The 19,580-nt window shown below is 42.1% G+C and overlaps 2 protein-coding genes across 2 annotated transcripts in view; both read right to left on the bottom strand.

Moving 5' to 3' along the window:
- LOC137800123 (deoxynucleoside triphosphate triphosphohydrolase SAMHD1-like) overlaps positions 1-7,617 on the bottom strand; it is an 8,026-nt gene extending 409 nt beyond the window's left edge. The window contains exons 1-16 of the mRNA XM_068597155.1: positions 7,322-7,617; positions 6,826-6,892; positions 6,603-6,675; positions 6,272-6,432; positions 5,648-5,763; positions 4,787-4,857; positions 4,206-4,364; positions 3,953-4,053; positions 3,261-3,369; positions 2,808-2,899; positions 2,560-2,675; positions 1,807-1,946; positions 1,315-1,410; positions 1,092-1,196; positions 835-972; positions 1-373 (exon numbers count right to left, since the gene is read on the bottom strand). The exon at positions 1-373 is cut by the window's left edge and continues 409 nt beyond it. Of these exons, the coding sequence (XP_068453256.1) occupies positions 218-373; positions 835-972; positions 1,092-1,196; positions 1,315-1,410; positions 1,807-1,946; positions 2,560-2,675; positions 2,808-2,899; positions 3,261-3,369; positions 3,953-4,053; positions 4,206-4,364; positions 4,787-4,857; positions 5,648-5,763; positions 6,272-6,432; positions 6,603-6,675; positions 6,826-6,892; positions 7,322-7,529 (1,908 nt within the window). The 5' untranslated portion in view covers positions 7,530-7,617 and the 3' untranslated portion in view covers positions 1-217. The remainder of the gene's footprint in view (positions 374-834; positions 973-1,091; positions 1,197-1,314; positions 1,411-1,806; positions 1,947-2,559; positions 2,676-2,807; positions 2,900-3,260; positions 3,370-3,952; positions 4,054-4,205; positions 4,365-4,786; positions 4,858-5,647; positions 5,764-6,271; positions 6,433-6,602; positions 6,676-6,825; positions 6,893-7,321) is intronic.
- A 1,610-nt stretch (positions 7,618-9,227) lies between these two features.
- On the bottom strand, positions 9,228-18,790 carry LOC137800285 (uncharacterized). The gene is made up of 13 exons (XM_068597417.1): positions 18,670-18,790; positions 18,000-18,086; positions 17,080-17,184; positions 16,410-16,496; positions 15,490-15,594; positions 14,820-14,906; positions 13,900-14,004; positions 13,230-13,316; positions 12,310-12,414; positions 11,640-11,726; positions 10,720-10,824; positions 10,447-10,605; positions 9,228-10,332 (listed from the first exon to the last, which is right to left on the bottom strand). Exons 1-13 carry the CDS (start codon positions 18,763-18,765, stop codon positions 10,330-10,332), a joined length of 1,218 nt encoding a protein of 405 aa, XP_068453518.1. The 5' UTR covers positions 18,766-18,790; the 3' UTR covers positions 9,228-10,329.
- Between the last annotated feature and the right edge of the window lie 790 nt (positions 18,791-19,580).

The raw sequence follows: 19,580 nt of genomic DNA, 5'->3' as shown, positions 1-19,580 counted from the left end.
AAAGGATGAAACTAAAACAAAAGGATTTGTATGTAATAAGAAGAAAGAGTGTAAAAGCCCTGAGAGAAAAAGGTCCTGAATACATATGGCACAGTACATATTTTTCTCTTGGTGCAAAAATATATAATAATCTTTGCTTTGCTCGCCAGCAACTCGTAGAAAAATACAATTTCCCCTCCAGCCCACGTGGTCGTCCACCAGGATGCGAGACGCTCACTCAGCTTTTAAAAAGCTGAGTTCGGGCTTTTTTCTCCCCGTTAGCGTTAGCGTTAGCATCAGTGTTAGCGTGGCTCACTGCCCGCCCCCCCTGGGCCTCCTCGTTGGCCCAGCTGGCCTTCAGAGGAGTCAGCTCCGGCGCTATTATGTCTCCGTCCTGCGTGGGAAGAAAGACGGAAAACAACAGACGAGAGGAATGAAAAAAGGTTGGAATGGGAGAAAGAGTCTCTCGTCCTCGTCCACCGGCTCAGAGCTCTGGAGAGAATTCAATCTCACGCTTTATTCCCTGATCTGAACGTCCTGATGAGACGCAGTTAATGTAAATGTTTGATGAATAAATCTGTCATAAAATCTGTTTGAATTCCTCTGATTTCCTGTTACATCTTCATCCTTAATTCTTGCTTACCTTTTTTTAATCTATCTATCTCTATGCATAATATACATGTATATAAAATGTATAAATATATAAAAATAAAATGAATATAAATGTATAATATATTCATGAATAAAATAAAAAAAATATACATATAAATGTATAATATATGAATATATCAAATGTATAATATCAAATGTATCATATATAAATATAGCTACATTGCATCGGCAGGTGGAGCTCACCTGCGGCTTGGAGAAGTTCTCGTCCATGCACCACTTGACGAAGTGCTTCTTGGCGGCCTCCAGGCTCCGCTCATCGGCCTTCTTGCAGCAAACTCGGATCAGCTGCTCCGCAAACTTCTCGGGCAGAAGTTTAGACACCTGGCGAGAAGGAAGAAACCCACGAAGACAAAAACACACAAAGACAGATTCAGGTTCACAGAGGGGTTTAGAGAGAGAGAGAGACAGAGAGACAGACAGGTCCTTGGTTCAGGTCTGACCTGGTTCTTGCGGATCTGGACGGCTTTGTTTGGGTCGTCTTTGCAGTAGAAGTGCACGTTGTTGATGGGGTTCTTGTCCTTCATCCCGTAGTCCATGCAGATGACCTGCAGGGGGGGCGAGGCGCCCAGAACAAAACTTCAGTATAAAAGTCTTCCACGTCTTCCAAGAGCCGCTGGACCGCGTCGGCGTCTGAAAAAGCATCCGGATGAAAACACGACTCACGCTGACTAAGAAGTCCTCCGGCTGCAGACGGACGTCCTGAGAGCTGCTCTGTGGGACAGAGCGAGCCAGAGCGGCTTCCCAGCGCAGAATCTCCTCCTGCAGGGAGAGAGAGACAGACGAGGAGGCGTCAACAGGTGAGGTCATTAGTTCATCTCCACAGGTGAGGTCATTAGTTCATCTCCACAGGCGAGGTCACCATTTCTACCACAGCATCATAACAAGGAATGATGGATATAGATATATATATCTAGATATATCTAGATATATGTATAGAGATAGATAGATAGATATACACACACACACACACACACACACACACACACACACATATATATACACACAAATAGTGTATTTTCCCCCAATATTTCTAACCAATAAATACAAAAGGTGGTTTCCAAATATGAGCCATTAACAAACAATGAAAGTCGTCGACGCACAAAAGAACCACAAACGACAACTGTGGGAGACGGACGCAGAGACGCGAGCACGCACCCGGGTGGCGCTCACGGGCTCCTGCGCCTGCGTTTGTCCGAGACACTTGTAGAGGCGCCGACACACGACGTTGTTCAGGATCTCCCTCGAGTCCTTTAGGGCCGGAGAGGAGGAGTTCAGGATCTGTTCAAACACGTTGTCTAAGAAAACACAAACACCAGAAGGAACAGAACCAGTCACACAGAATATGCAGAAATACACACAGGAGTCTTATTTTTTATCTAACTAGAGTTTCAAACAGGGATTAAAGCAGTTTGTGCATTAAAATGACTGTTAGCAGGTCAAGAGTGACACAAATTATTAATAATTGTAGTTGCACATTTATTTGCGGTTCACGTGCGTAGCTGGAAGCACATGCTTGTAGATTGTAGCACGTAGCTCATAGCATTTAGCACATAGCTTGCGGCTCGTAGCACAAAGCTCATGGCTAGTTACACGTAGCTTGTAGCACATAGCTTGTAGCATGTAGCTTGGAGCTTGAAGATCGTAGCGCGTAACACATAGCTCATAGCGCGAAGATTGTAGATCGTAACATGTAGCGTGTAGCTCGTAACATGTAACTCGTAACACGTAGCGTGTAGCTTGTGGATCGTAACTCGTAGCTTATAGCGCGAAGATTGTAGATCGTAACATGTAGATCGTAACACGTAGCGTGTAGCTTGTAGATTGTAACTCGTAGCACGAGGATTGTAAAACGTAACACGTAGCTCGTAGCTTGTAGCACGTAGCTCGTAGCTCTCAGCCTCCACAGACCTGTCAGCTTGCTGTAGGCCTCCATGTCGTCGATGGCAGTGGAGAGCGTGAACATCTTCCCTCCTGAGCCCTCGACCTCAAAGTGCTTGTCTGCTTTTAAAAAGGCCTCCGTGATCCTGAAACAATTGTTTGTTTTTAAAATCACGTCATCACTTTTTTTAAAAACATCATTATATTTTGGGAGCTGCATGACAAAAGCCAGAGGGAGAATGGTGAAGCAAAGACAACAGCAGCGACGCGCCACTCACATGGTCTCTATGATGTTGCTCACTTTGTGCTGGTAGGCTCTCCTGTGCAGGCAGTTCCTCATGTGGAACATGTCGTACAGGTTGTTCACCTCCTGGGCAGAGAGTTACAGCGGTGACACGTCGACACACAACCATTCATGCTTTATTTGTTTGGGGACGCTCCCGAAAGGAGATAAGCGTTTACTTCTGGGACTTTGATAAGGAACTATATTCCAGCAAAAAGGAAAGGCCTCTGATCACCGATGTCTCCCCCCCCCCCCCCCCCTCATCCAACAACTATAGCTGGTGCTGCAAGTGATGTCATCAAACAGACATGCAAATTTCCATGCAAATAAGAGGCTCACTTCACAAACAGACCGAGCCTGCAAGTCATGGCGCGGGGATCACTAAAAGTGGGCCGTAAGCTCGTCGATGGGTTTTCTGAGAGATAAAAGCGCATCGCAGAGTCCGCACCTTGTCTCTTGTGCAGATGTGCTTCTGCCCGTCCACCTCACACACTCGGGCAAACTTCAGGAAGCGGCGATAGTCAAAGTTGTTTTGGATGTTCAGGTGGTAGCAGTCCCTGGAGGGGGGAGACAGTAGAAGGGAAACGGGTTCATAAGCACATTTGGACCAATAGAGCTCCATAACTTTACCAAATTTCCATGACTATCAACCAAATGTTCATGACTTTTACCCAAATTTCCTGGACTTTTTGCCAAATTTCTATGACCTTTTACCAAATGTTCATAATCAAACACTGTGTGAAATGTGTGTGAACAGTAAAAAGTGATAAAATGTAGTATTTAAACTAACAATGAGGATTCAAAGCATACAGTAAACCTTAAATGACTCAAATGAATGAGAGACAATAGTTTGATTAAAAGAATAAACATTTATATAGATGCCTGTATGTATGCTGCTGATATTTTGAGCCTCTTTCTTTTAAAAGCAGATTCATTATTTCAAACTTAGCGTAAATGAACGTCATGAACACATGAATATAAAACATCTTCAAAGGATTTTTTTTAATGAATCAGTTTAAATTCCATGACTTTTCCAGGTTTTCCATGACCGTAAAAACCCTGCAGACTAAACCGATCCAGAGGAATATTCAGTGTGTGATCTTGTGGGATGTAAAGGAGGAGGCAGTGGGGGGGGGGCACCTGGCGAAGTAGTCCCACTTGTCCACGTCGATGCCGCTTCTCTTGTTGGCCACGATCTCGTAGAGGAAGGACTTGTCTTCGGGGCGGCCTCTGTACGGCCACTGCGGGGAAGACGGAGGAGGACTGAAGCCTGCGAATCTCAGTGGTTAGACACACGAGCGTGCGCGAGGACAACCAGCATCAACACAGTAAAGTATGCGAGACGTAAATGTAAACGTTAAGAGAACGGGCTCTCCGGTCGGATGTTCGGTACCTGCCGGCACCGAGCCGCCTCCAAGTCCTCCGGGCCGGCGATCTGCTCCTTGATGAAGTCCAGGTCCTCGGGCAGCACCAGGCCGTGCTGCTCCATCACCGGCTTCAGCTGGTTGTCGGCCACCAGGTAGTCGAACATGTCGAGGGAGGCCTTCTCGTGCTGCAACACAGACACACACACACACACACAGGCTTCAGCAACGGGCGGCCATGTTTTTTCATTTGAAAACGAAAGCCCGATGCCTCATGACTCACACAGAAAGTGCTTATCTCGGCTGAAACACGCGGCGTCGATGTTAATGCTCGTCTTATCCGGCGGTCGTGGGTCCGAGCTGATAACACGGGCTTCTTATCAGTGACATCTCATGACTAAACATAAACTCATTTAAAAAGCCTCTGGCGAAGCAGGAGTGTGTTTATTGCTGCGTCTTCACGGCGCAACAAAAAGCAATTGAAGTAATAATGAAAGTGGAGCGACTACGGTGACCTCCTGGTCGGGGACGAGGAGAAGAGTTTTTAGTTTGACTCTTAATTGCAAATGTTAAAAAAGGACAAAATGAATCATCACATTGTTTCTTTTACCTTCCAGATGATTCCTGGACGCGCTTTGGGGATGAACATATTGTCAAACATGTGGGAGAAGGGCCCGTGTCCTGCAGAGGGAAAGAGCAGGGTCAGACCAGGGCTAGACCAGGGCTAGACCAGGGCTAGACCAGGGCTAGACCAGGGGGAAGGGTTAGAGCAGGGTTAGACCAGGGGGAAGGGTTAGACCAGGGGGAAGGGTCAGACCAGGGCTAGACCAGGGGGAAGGGCTAGACCAGGGGGAAGGGTTAGACCAGGGGGAAGGGTTAGACCAGGGGGAAGGGTCAGACCAGGGCTAGACCAGGGCTAGACCAGGGGGAAGGGTTAGACCAGGGCTAGAGCAGGGCTAGACCAGGGGGAAGGGTTAGACCAGGGAAAGAGCAGGGTTAGACCAGGGCTAGACCAGGGGGAAGGGTTAGAGCAGGGTTAGACCAGGGGGAAGGGTTAGACCAGGGGGAAGGGTCAGACCAGGGCTAGACCAGGGGGAAGGGCTAGACCAGGGGGAAGGGTTAGACCAGGGGGAAGGGTCAGACCAGGGCTAGACCAGGGCTAGACCAGGGGGAAGGGTTAGACCAGGGCTAGAGCAGGGCTAGACCAGGGGGAAGGGTTAGACCAGGGTTAGACCAGGGCTAGACCAGGGCTAGACCAGGGGGAAGGGTTAGACCAGGGCTAGACCAGGGGGAAGGGTTAGACCAGGGCTAGACCAGGGTTAGACCAGGGGGAAGGGTTAGACCAGGGCTAGACCAGGGGAAGGGTTAGACCAGGGTTAGAGCAGGGACCAGGGTTAGACCAAGACTAGACCAGGGTTAGACCAGTGCTAGACCAGTGTTAGACCAGTGCTAGACCAGGGCTAGAACTCACCTAGGTCGTGGCAGAGTCCGGCGATCTGCACACAGAGGACGTCTCTGTGGGAGATGAGGAGCTCCGGCTGCCGCTCGTCCAGAGCCTTAACCAGCCGGCCCGCCAGGTAGCCCACCCTGCAGCAACCAGGGACGCAACGTCAGCAACCAGGGACGCAACATCAGCAATGTTTGGGAATCTATTTTCTGTGCATTACAGAGCTTTTTTTGTTTGTTTTTTATTCTTACAATGAGATAATTCCCCATAAAAAAGACGGACAATAAAATAATATTCATCAAATTAATGTTGTATCACATCAGCTTTTTGTAGAGAATATTGCCCTCCCCCACACCGTCCAGTGGTTGCTCTGCTGTGGCTGGATGTCACAATGAAGTTGTGCAACTAAACCATTGAAAAAAACAAAAGCACAATGTCAACCACTTTCAAATGAAGTGCTGCAGGAAAGAGCTGAGAAAAGACTTCCAACAAGTCAGTAAACGCATCTCTCAGTGAATTTAGAAGCTTTATCTCCAAAAGAATAAGAATAAAAGACCAAGCGTCCTCACTGGAACACTAGTAAACTTGTACTATATAATAATTATGTTCTGCTTGCCCGTGAACAGCGCTCGGTAGGCGGGGACGTACCCGATGCTGTGTTCGAAGCGGTTGTGGGACGCGCCGGGGAACACGAGGTACGCCCCGCCCAGCTGCTTGATGCGCCGCAGCCTCTGGAACTGAGGCGTGTCGATGATCCGCACCAGCAGAGGGTGCAGCTCCACGTGGCCGTGGATGGGGTCGTTGAACACCTGGCAGAGAACACACGACGAACACATGATGGAAAAAACAAAACTGGTCCGTCTGCATTTCTCACAGTCTTCCCAGTTTGTTTTAAGGTGTGGGAACCAAACCCTTCCTCTGTGGTTCATCCCACGGGTTCCTCCCCCTCCTCCCTGTGGCCTTGAGGTGCAGCCGTTACCTTGTTAGACTCCGCCTCCCTCTGCCACAGCTTCCCGAGGCTGTGCTGGACTCGCAGACGGTCACCGAGGCACCTGGACATAACAAAAAATAAAATAATGAATGAAGGGGAGACAGAGAACATTAGAGCATTAAGAGGAGTCCCTTTGGCCCCTCAGGGTTCCAGGTGTGGCCCCTAAGGGACCAGGGCTCCAGGTGTCATGGGGACTGGGTCGGGCACTTACTGCAAGCCCATCTTCTCCAGGTCGGCGTCTCTGAGGTACTGCAGCCCGACGCCGGTGATCTTTTGTGCTGGACGAGAAGAGCAAAGTGACTCATGTTCATTAAGGTCACAGCATCCATCCATCATTCTATCCATCATTCTATCCATCCTGCCAGCTGCAATAACACTTAATAATAAATCATATTGCATTGTTGCATTATTGTTTTGTTTGCTTTCTTAGTTTAATATTAGTATATTCCAATTTTTGTGCACAGTTTATTGTGCATTTTTCTTAATATTCTAAGAAAGGAAATTGTGAATTTTTTCACATTTTTCTTATTAAATATTTTTTTTTGTACTGTGCATTTTTCTTATACTACTTTTATTGTTTGTAATTTCTTATTATTCTATCCTATCCAATAATCTTTGGTAAACATCGTGCTTTTAAAATAATAAATGAATGAAGTAACCTCTCCACCGGTCTTTCTTACTCGTTCCAACCCAGGAACCAGACCCACCTCTGAACGCGGCTTCCCATTCTGCGAGCCCTTCTTCCCGCAGGTACCGACACGTCTGCTCCACTCCCCATCGCGTGTGGTCCGGCTCCGGCCGCCCGGGCTGCGGCCGCCGGGGCTGCGGCCGCCGGGGCTCCGGCGCTCTCTTCTCCGGCGTTTTGAAGCCGTCCTCGGGGGTCAGAACCTCCAACGGTCGTTTCCTGCCCTCCATGTTGGATTCGGCGGAAGTTTGAGGACTCGGAACCCGCCGAATTGTAACCGGAAGTGATAGTAGCCCAGCAGCTGATCGGAGACGACCGCACGGCGACTAGAAACGCCCGGGTTTAGTTTCCACACCGGGGGAGGGGGCGTCGCGCGCAGCCGGCACAGACACGCGCTTCCGGTGACTGTTTTCAAAATAAAACTCGGTAAGCGCGGTATGTTTGATTTATTAATTATTGTTTTATCCTTCTTTTTTTGCTTTATCTTTTTATTATCTGTGAATGTAATATATTCAGGCTTCATACACCATGACTTTTCCATGACTTTAAACCAATCTTCCATGACTTTTAACTAAATGTGCATGACAAAACATTGTGTGAAATCTGTGTGTAAACAGTAAAAAGTGATCAAATGTAGTATTTGAACTACCAATGAGGATTTAAAAGCATACAGTAAACCTTGAATGACACAAATGAATGAGACAATAGCTGGATTAACAGAATAAACATGTATATATATGCATATATATACATGTGTCTGTAGAGCAAAGGCGGTATCTCCGGCCTGTGTGAGGCCCCTCTACGTGCTGGTTTTCTCTAAGCATATGAAAGCAGAAACAGGAACTCATCCTTCACTGCATGTTGGTCTGAAAACCTCATTGTACATCTCAAGTTCCTGAAATGTGTCTCCCTTCAAATAACAGTGTCTAACACCTTAGCGCTGTGTTTAGCAAATTGCAGAAGTTTAAGCTTTGCAGGCGTGTGAACTTATCAAACATAAAAACTTTGCAGAAGTATAAACTTGCAGAATCATGATGAACTTTTAAGTGCATGATGAACTTTTCTCCTCTTTTCTTGTGTACTTTTAACCCTGTAATGGAACATGATTAAAACTCTTATTTCTCTTCAGTATGCTGCTTATATTTTGAGCCTTCTTCTAAAAGCATATTCATTATTTCAAACTCAGCGTGAATGAACAACATGAATATTAAAAAAAACATGACTTTTGCAAAACATTTTATTTTTATATTTTATCTTCATATTTTTTCAGTTATAGTGTGGAGACCTCGTTCTGATTTATTCATGTGACTATAAATATATATATAGTGATGTAGAAATGTGTATGTATCTGCATCCTGTGAAACACTTTGCTGCTTGTTTTGATTCATGTTATTTAAATAAGTTGTATCACTATCAACCACACGACATGCGTTGGGTGAATGCAGTCGGTGGAGAGCAGCTGCAGGCGCCTGAGAGGTCATCCTCGACCACGTGTTCATGACGTCAGAGCAAGAAGGAATCAAGTCAGACACAAATCTATCCGGCGTGCATCGTTTCATCTCCAACGAGTCTTTTATTTCGCAAGTAAAACGACTTACTTCCGGTGTTTTACTCGATGTTAAAGGGTTACTTGACGTAAGTCGCTCCTTATTGGCTGGCAACGCGGAGGGCGGAGCCACAAGCAAGTTAAACCGGCTGACATGCGACTCGTCATCGTGCATGTCAGGACCCACGTGCGGGGATCAAATCCCGGGGACTGACAGCAGTTTACCAGGAACATGAAAGCTTCTGACGTGTGTGCTTGTTTTATTTGATTATTAGCTGATTACACGCTTAATTAGTATTATCAGTCCACGTGTTATAAATGGAGGAAGGAACAATGAGGAGCACATGGGGTAATGATCAGATACTAGTGACTTTATTAATAAAGCACCTTTAAAAGCAGATTTTACATGTTTTTTTTGTTCACAGACAAACCAATATATAAACAGAAAGCTCAACCAAAAGCAACACAATGGTCAAAGTTATAAACCCCGATTATAAAATGGTACAATAAAACCAATTGATATAAGAACAAACTAAGAACTAAAATAAAGACATGACAATAAAAACAATTCTAATAAAATATAGCAGTAAGTGTTGCTTCATAATAATAATCAACCAGAATGAGGATCAGTGAGGGTTGGCTTTCCTTTTTTTGTTAATTTTAATCTTCATTTTCCAAAACTGTCAGGTTGGGACTGGAAGGAGGACTCCGATGCAGAGGATGTAATGTACGAGCCCAGTTTATTGTTTCAGGACCTCTTTGGAGAGTGAAAAACCATTGGGCTATGAAAACCTCACTCAAAGACAACGTTCTGGCAATAATAGCTTGCTGACGAAAAAACGCTTGATAAAAAAAAAAGGAATTCTCCAGTAAAAGTAGGGGCAAAAAAACATGGAAGATCCTAAAACATAAATTGCTCCCGAAAGGAGGATAACAAAAGCTAGAGTAAAAATCAAAACCAGGGGAAAACCCAAAACTACTGAACGGGACAAAAGGCTCACCTAAACATGAGGCTCTACAGCTACCTAGTACTAATTAAACACAAAATCGCTCCAAAGGGGAGGAAGAAAACTGATTACAAAATAACACAAATCAAAGCTAAACGAGAAAAACTTCAACAAATGAAAACCCACTCTCAAAGGAAAAGCCAGAAAACAATTTACGTAGCAAAAAGGCTCTTGGCAAACTTGACTATGGATAAATGCTTATGTGTGCGGACAAGGACCAACACTTTGGCACAGGACAAAGGGGAGACTCCGACTATAAGCACATGAGAGTAATGGCCAACAGGTGGACACAATCAGGAATCAGGGATGATGGGCAGGTGATTCAAGAGGAAGGGCAAGTGACCTGAGACGGGAGGAGAGTTAGGTCTTCAAAATAAAACAGGAAATGACAAGACAATAACCCAAGACAAGACCACCCTCAACGCGGTGTGACAAAAACTGCTTCATTGGTGGCTCCGGCTAGGTTTACTGTGTCTCCTACTGTAAATAAAGACAAAAGTACATAAGTATCAGTAACGAGAGCAGTGCCGAGTGAACATAACATATAATACACAGAACCCTCGACAGTACGTTACATCATAGCCTAAATATTACCTCAGCTTTTGGCCATTGTTTGTCCCGGCACAGCTGGCTCACGCACTTCCGAACCTCTGTCAGATTGATTTGATCAATCTTCTGACTGGTTTGATCAATCTTCTTCCAGTAAACCCTGATCAGCTGCTCAGAGAAGCATGTTGGCGTAAACATGGACGCCTGACAAGAATGAGAGCGGCAAACATGAGAGAATGATCACACGAATAAATAAATACACACAAGCCACGAAAAGATCAACATTAAAACAGTTGCGGTCACTGCTTTAGTTCTCACCTCGTCGACGGTGAGAGTTACTGCTGTTTCCGGGTCGCTCTTTGAGTAGAACCCCATCTTCATGATGGGATCATTTTCTTTCATCCCATAATCCATTTTAACGATCTAAAAGAGACAGAAGACAGACGCATGATTTTAAGCCAGAGAAGGAAGGCAACGTCTCACTAATTAAATATGATATCCAAGATATTTAAAGACAACGTGAAATTACAATATTAAATGATTATGTTAAAGGTTAAAGTCTTTATTGTTACGTTTCATGCTCCCCATAAAAAAAGAATAGTGAACATTTGACTGGAACAAAGGAAAATGTTGTTACTCGTTCTGCGAGAGACCAGACGCATGGCTGACTCGTTAGCTAGTTCGCTAGTTAGCTAGTTAGCTTGTCCATCTGCGGATCGATGAGTGGGCTGGAGGGACTGTTGGGCCCAGCTGGACTTTTTTTCCGCCGTTTGGCTAATTTTCTGTAACCAGTGTAGCATTGAAGCATGGTGGAGTCATCAAGCTAGCTACCAGCGGTCTAGTAGCGAGCTAGCTAATTCCACCATGCTTCAATGCTACACTGGTTACAGAAAATTAGCCAAGCAACGTTGTCACTCTTCTTGAACGCAGTGAACTTTCCCACACTGCATCAGAAGAGTGAGGATGAAGCATTAAGTTGTTAAGTTTTACTCATAAACTCTGGATCTCTAGGCTTCGTAACGCATCTTTAATAACCATTCATGATCCAGCAAACAGGCATAAGCAAAAGGGTAAAGATGGAGTGTACGCTGCTCAATACCTGAACATTATATGTGACTGTTGAAGGCGATTGATTTCCGTATAATGATTCTCGAGAAAAAACCCTCCGCAGACATCTCTGTGAGTTTAATTACAAAGTCCTCTACACATGAAGTAAAAGGAATTCGACTAAAACTCACGTGAATGTCAAAGTCGTCTTTGATGGTTGTCAGTTTGGCTTCCTCACAGGCTGTCACCAATTGCTTTTTCCAAAGACTTTTCATGTCCTTGGGGAGAAAAGGTGATTAATGGGAGAGATTTTAAATTGATTCTAACTCAACAATCAGTGGACGTACGCTAATCCAGATTAAGTTACATTTAAAAACACTGTCTCGTCTCTTTGTCCACACTTTACGTTTGTCTCACCCCTAAATTGAGCCATAGGTAAGACTAGTATTAGAGTAGAAACTATACATATTAAAATAGATATTACTAGTATTAGAGTAGAAACTATACATATTAAAATAGATATTACTAGTATTAGAGTAGAAACCATACATATTAAAGTAGATATTACTAGTATTAGAGTAGAAACCATACATATTAAAGTAGATATTACTAGTATTAGAGTAGAAACCATACATATTAAAGTAGATATTACTAGTACTAAAGTAAAAACTATACAAAACTTAACAGGAGTAAATAAAGACAAACCTTTGAGATGGTGACCAGATAAAGTGATTAAGATTAATAGCAGCAGTCTATTATAGATGTAAACAGCGTCCAGCATAATAATATGTGCCGTGGTTAAAATAACATGTACACTACATGCTAACATGTCAATAGACACAGTACTGCTTTAGTTCTCACCTCGTCGACGGTGAGAGTTACTGCTGTTTCCGGGTCGCTCTTTGAGTAGAACCTCATCTTCATGATGGGATCCTTTTCTTTCATCCCATAATCCATTTTAACGATCTAAAAGAGACAGAAGACAGACGCATGATTTTAAGCCAGAGAAGGAAGGCAACGTCTCACTAATTAAATATGATATCCAAGATATTTAAAGACAACGTGAAATTACAATATTAAATGATTATGTTAAAGGTTAAAGTCTTTATTGTTACGTTTCATGCTCCCCATAAAAAAAGAATAGTGAACATTTGACTGGAACAAAGGAAAATGTTGTTAGTCGTTCTGAGAGAGACCAGACGCATGGCTGACTCGTTAGCTAGTTCGCTAGTTAGCTAGTTAGCTTGTCCATCTGCGGATCGATGAGTGGGCTGGAGGGACTGTTGGGCCCAGCTGGACTTTTTTTCCGCCGTTCGGCTAATTTTCTGTAACCAGTGTAGCATTGAAGCATGGTGGAGTCATCAAGCTAGCTACCAGCGGTCTAGTAGCGAGCTAGCTAATTCCACCATGCTTCAATGCTACACTGGTTACAGAAAATTAGCCAAGCAACGTTGTCACTCTTCTTGAACGCAGTGAACTTTCCCACACTGCATCAGAAGAGTGAGGATGAAGCATTAAGTTGTTAAGTTTTACTCATAAACTCTGGATCTCTAGGCTTCGTAACGCATCTTTAATAACCATTCATGATCCAGCAAACAGGCATAAGCAAAAGGGTAAAGATGGAGTGTACGCTGCTCAATACCTGAACATTATATGTGACTGTTGAAGGCGATTGATTTCCGTATAATGATTCTCGAGAAAAAACCCTCCGCAGACATCTCTGTGAGTTTAATTACAAAGTCCTCTACACATGAAGTAAAAGGAATTCGACTAAAACTCACGTGAATGTCAAAGTCGTCTTTGATGGTTGTCAGTTTGGCTTCCTCACAGGCTGTCACCAATTGCTTTTTCCAAAGACTTTTCATGTCCTTGGGGAGAAAAGGTGATTAATGGGAGAGATTTTAAATTGATTCTAACTCAACAATCAGTGGACGTACGCTAATCCAGATTAAGTTACATTTAAAAACACTGTCTCGTCTCTTTGTCCACACTTTACGTTTGTCTCACCCCTAAATTGAGCCATAGGTAAGACTAGTATTAGAGTAGAAACTATACATATTAAAATAGATATTACTAGTATTAGAGTAGAAACTATACATATTAAAATAGATATTACTAGTATTAGAGTAGAAACCATACATATTAAAGTAGATATTACTAGTATTAGAGTAGAAACCATACATATTAAAGTAGATATTACTAGTATTAGAGTAGAAACCATACATATTAAAGTAGATATTACTAGTACTAAAGTAAAAACTATACAAAACTTAACAGGAGTAAATAAAGACAAACCTTTGAGATGGTGACCAGATAAAGTGATTAAGATTAATAGCAGCAGTCTATTATAGATGTAAACAGCGTCCAGCATAATAATATGTGCCGTGGTTAAAATAACATGTACACTACATGCTAACATGTCAATAGACACAGTACTGCTTTAGTTCTCACCTCGTCGACGGTGAGAGTTACTGCTGTTTCCGGGTCGCTCTTTGAGTAGAACCTCATCTTCATGATGGGATCCTTTTCTTTCATCCCATAATCCATTTTAACGATCTAAAAGAGACAGAAGACAGACGCATGATTTTAAGCCAGAGAAGGAAGGCAACGTCTCACTAATTAAATATGATATCCAAGATATTTAAAGACAACGTGAAATTACAATATTAAATGATTATGTTAAAGGTTAAAGTCTTTATTGTTACGTTTCATGCTCCCCATAAAAAAAGAATAGTGAACATTTGACTGGAACAAAGGAAAATGTTGTTAGTCGTTCTGAGAGAGACCAGACGCATGGCTGACTCGTTAGCTAGTTCGCTAGTTAGCTAGTTAGCTTGTCCATCTGCGGATCGATGAGTGGGCTGGAGGGACTGTTGGGCCCAGCTGGACTTTTTTTCCGCCGTTCGGCTAATTTTCTGTAACCAGTGTAGCATTGAAGCATGGTGGAGTCATCAAGCTAGCTACCAGCGGTCTAGTAGCGAGCTAGCTAATTCCACCATGCTTCAATGCTACACTGGTTACAGAAAATTAGCCAAGCAACGTTGTCACTCTTCTTGAACGCAGTGAACTTTCCCACACTGCATCAGAAGAGTGAGGATGAAGCATTAAGTTGTTAAGTTTTACTCATAAACTCTGGATCTCTAGGCTTCGTAACGCATCTTTAATAACCATTCATGATCCAGCAAACAGGCATAAGCAAAAGGGTAAAGATGGAGTGTACGCTGCTCAATACCTGAACATTATATGTGACTGTTGAAGGCGATTGATTTCCGTATAATGATTCTCGAGAAAAAACCCTCCGCAGACATCTCTGTGAGTTTAATTACAAAGTCCTCTACACATGAAGTAAAAGGAATTCGACTAAAACTCACGTGAATGTCAAAGTCGTCTTTGATGGTTGTCAGTTTGGCTTCCTCACAGGCTGTCACCAATTGCTTTTTCCAAAGACTTTTCATGTCCTTGGGGAGAAAAGGTGATTAATGGGAGAGATTTTAAATTGATTCTAACTCAACAATCAGTGGACGTACGCTAATCCAGATTAAGTTACATTTAAAAACACTGTCTCGTCTCTTTGTCCACACTTTACGTTTGTCTCACCCCTAAATTGAGCCATAGGTAAGACTAGTATTAGAGTAGAAACTATACATATTAAAATAGATATTACTAGTATTAGAGTAGAAACTATACATATTAAAATAGATATTACTAGTATTAGAGTAGAAACCATACATATTAAAGTAGATATTACTAGTATTAGAGTAGAAACCATACATATTAAAGTAGATATTACTAGTATTAGAGTAGAAACCATACATATTAAAGTAGATATTACTAGTACTAAAGTAAAAACTATACAAAACTTAACAGGAGTAAATAAAGACAAACCTTTGAGATGGTGACCAGATAAAGTGATTAAGATTAATAGCAGCAGTCTATTATAGATGTAAACAGCGTCCAGCATAATAATATGTGCCGTGGTTAAAATAACATGTACACTACATGCTAACATGTCAATAGACACAGTACTGCTTTAGTTCTCACCTCGTCGACGGTGAGAGTTACTGCTGTTTCCGGGTCGCTCTTTGAGTAGAACCTCATCTTCATGATGGGATCCTTTTCTTTCATCCCATAATCCATTTTAACGATCTAAAAGAGACAGAAGACAGACGCATGATTTTAAGCCAGAGAAGGAAGGCAACGTCTCACTAATTAAATATGATATCCAAGATATTTAAAGACAACGTGAAATTACAATATTAAATGATTATGTTAAAGGTTAAAGTCTTTATTGTTACGTTTCATGCTCCCCATAAAAAAAGAATAGTGAACATTTGACTGGAACAAAGGAAAATGTTGTTAGTCGTTCTGAGAGAGACCAGACGCATGGCTGACTCGTTAGCTAGTTCGCTAGTTAGCTAGTTAGCTTGTCCATCTGCGGATCGATGAGTGGGCTGGAGGGACTGTTGGGCCCAGCTGGACTTTTTTTCCGCCGTTCGGCTAATTTTCTGTAACCAGTGTAGCATTGAAGCATGGTGGAGTCATCAAGCTAGCTACCAGCGGTCTAGTAGCGAGCTAGCTAATTCCACCATGCTTCAATGCTACACTGGTTACAGAAAATTAGCCAAGCAACGTTGTCACTCTTCTTGAACGCAGTGAACTTTCCCACACTGCATCAGAAGAGTGAGGATGAAGCATTAAGTTGTTAAGTTTTACTCATAAACTCTGGATCTCTAGGCTTCGTAACGCATCTTTAATAACCATTCATGATCCAGCAAACAGGCATAAGCAAAAGGGTAAAGATGGAGTGTACGCTGCTCAATACCTGAACATTATATGTGACTGTTGAAGGCGATTGATTTCCGTATAATGATTCTCGAGAAAAAACCCTCCGCAGACATCTCTGTGAGTTTAATTACAAAGTCCTCTACACATGAAGTAAAAGGAATTCGACTAAAACTCACGTGAATGTCAAAGTCGTCTTTGATGGTTGTCAGTTTGGCTTCCTCACAGGCTGTCACCAATTGCTTTTTCCAAAGACTTTTCATGTCCTTGGGGAGAAAAGGTGATTAATGGGAGAGATTTTAAATTGATTCTAACTCAACAATCAGTGGACGTACGCTAATCCAGATTAAGTTACATTTAAAAACACTGTCTCGTCTCTTTGTCCACACTTTACGTTTGTCTCACCCCTAAATTGAGCCATAGGTAAGACTAGTATTAGAGTAGAAACTATACATATTAAAATAGATATTACTAGTATTAGAGTAGAAACTATACATATTAAAATAGATATTACTAGTATTAGAGTAGAAACCATACATATTAAAGTAGATATTACTAGTATTAGAGTAGAAACCATACATATTAAAGTAGATATTACTAGTATTAGAGTAGAAACCATACATATTAAAGTAGATATTACTAGTACTAAAGTAAAAACTATACAAAACTTAACAGGAGTAAATAAAGACAAACCTTTGAGATGGTGACCAGATAAAGTGATTAAGATTAATAGCAGCAGTCTATTATAGATGTAAACAGCGTCCAGCATAATAATATGTGCCGTGGTTAAAATAACATGTACACTACATGCTAACATGTCAATAGACACAGTACTGCTTTAGTTCTCACCTCGTCGACGGTGAGAGTTACTGCTGTTTCCGGGTCGCTCTTTGAGTAGAACCTCATCTTCATGATGGGATCCTTTTCTTTCATCCCATAATCCATTTTAACGATCTAAAAGAGACAGAAGACAGACGCATGATTTTAAGCCAGAGAAGGAAGGCAACGTCTCACTAATTAAATATGATATCCAAGATATTTAAAGACAACGTGAAATTACAATATTAAATGATTATGTTAAAGGTTAAAGTCTTTATTGTTACGTTTCATGCTCCCCATAAAAAAAGAATAGTGAACATTTGACTGGAACAAAGGAAAATGTTGTTAGTCGTTCTGAGAGAGACCAGACGCATGGCTGACTCGTTAGCTAGTTCGCTAGTTAGCTAGTTAGCTTGTCCATCTGCGGATCGATGAGTGGGCTGGAGGGACTGTTGGGCCCAGCTGGACTTTTTTTCCGCCGTTCGGCTAATTTTCTGTAACCAGTGTAGCATTGAAGCATGGTGGAGTCATCAAGCTAGCTACCAGCGGTCTAGTAGCGAGCTAGCTAATTCCACCATGCTTCAATGCTACACTGGTTACAGAAAATTAGCCAAGCAACGTTGTCACTCTTCTTGAACGCAGTGAACTTTCCCACACTGCATCAGAAGAGTGAGGATGAAGCATTAAGTTGTTAAGTTTTACTCATAAACTCTGGATCTCTAGGCTTCGTAACGCATCTTTAATAACCATTCATGATCCAGCAAACAGGCATAAGCAAAAGGGTAAAGATGGAGTGTACGCTGCTCAATACCTGAACATTATATGTGACTGTTGAAGGCGATTGATTTCCGTATAATGATTCTCGAGAAAAAACCCTCCGCAGACATCTCTGTGAGTTTAATTACAAAGTCCTCTACACATGAAGTAAAAGGAATTCGACTAAAACTCACGTGAATGTCAAAGTCGTCTTTGATGGTTGTCAGTTTGGCTTCCTCACAGGCTGTCACCAATTGCTTTTTCCAAAGACTTTTCATGTCCTTGGGGAGAAAAGGTGATTAATGGGAGAGATTTTAAATTGATTCTAACTCAACAATCAGTGGACGTACGCTAATCCAGATTAAGTTACATTTAAAAACACTGTCTCGTCTCTTTGTCCACACTTTACGTTTGTCTCACCCCTAAATTGAGCCATAGGTAAGACTAGTATTAGAGTAGAAACTATACATATTAAAATAGATATTACTAGTATTAGAGTAGAAACTATACATATTAAAATAGATATTACTAGTATTAGAGTAGAAACCATACATATTAAAGTAGATATTACTAGTATTAGAGTAGAAACCATACATATTAAAGTAGATATTACTAGTATTAGAGTAGAAACCATACATATTAAAGTAGATATTACTAGTACTAAAGTAAAAACTATACAAAACTTAACAGGAGTAAATAAAGACAAACCTTTGAGATGGTGACCAGATAAAGTGATTAAGATTAATAGCAGCAGTCTATTATAGATGTAAACAGCGTCCAGCATAATAATATGTGCCGTGGTTAAAATAACATGTACACTACATGCTAACATGTCAATAGACACAGTACTGCTTTAGTTCTCACCTCGTCGACGGTGAGAGTTACTGCTGTTTCCGGGTCGCTCTTTGAGTAGAACCTCATCTTCATGATGGGATCCTTTTCTTTCATCCCATAATCCATTTTAACGATCTAAAAGAGACAGAAGACAGACGCATGATTTTAAGCCAGAGAAGGAAGGCAACGTCTCACTAATTAAATATGATATCCAAGATATTTAAAGACAACGTGAAATTACAATATTAAATGATTATGTTAAAGGTTAAAGTCTTTATTGTTACGTTTCATGCTCCCCATAAAAAAAGAATAGTGAACATTTGACTGGAACAAAGGAAAATGTTGTTAGTCGTTCTGAGAGAGACCAGACGCATGGCTGACTCGTTAGCTAGTTCGCTAGTTAGCTAGTTAGCTTGTCCATCTGCGGATCGATGAGTGGGCTGGAGGGACTGTTGGGCCCAGCTGGACTTTTTTTCCGCCGTTCGGCTAATTTTCTGTAACCAGTGTAGCATTGAAGCATGGTGGAGTCATCAAGCTAGCTACCAGCGGTCTAGTAGCGAGCTAGCTAATTCCACCATGCTTCAATGCTACACTGGTTACAGAAAATTAGCCAAGCAACGTTGTCACTCTTCTTGAACGCAGTGAACTTTCCCACACTGCATCAGAAGAGTGAGGATGAAGCATTAAGTTGTTAAGTTTTACTCATAAACTCTGGATCTGTAGGCTTCGTAACGCATCTTTAATAACCATTCATGATCCAGCAAACAGGCATAAGCAAAAGGGTAAAGATGGAGTGTACGCTGCTCAATACCTGAACATTATATGTGACTGTTGAAGGCGATTGATTTCCGTATAATGATTCTCGAGAAAAAACCCTCCGCAGACATCTCTGTGAGTTTAATTACAAAGTCCTCTACACATGAAGTAAAAGGAATTCGACT

This window comes from Clinocottus analis, unplaced genomic scaffold (assembly GCF_023055335.1).
Source record: "Clinocottus analis isolate CAN_PGR_092001 unplaced genomic scaffold, fCliAna1.0.p SCAF_4, whole genome shotgun sequence".
In the NCBI taxonomy this organism is placed as follows: domain Eukaryota; kingdom Metazoa; phylum Chordata; class Actinopteri; order Perciformes; family Cottidae; genus Clinocottus; species Clinocottus analis.
Note: the sequence above shows the minus strand (reverse complement) of the source record. Positions and strands in the feature narration are given on the sequence as shown.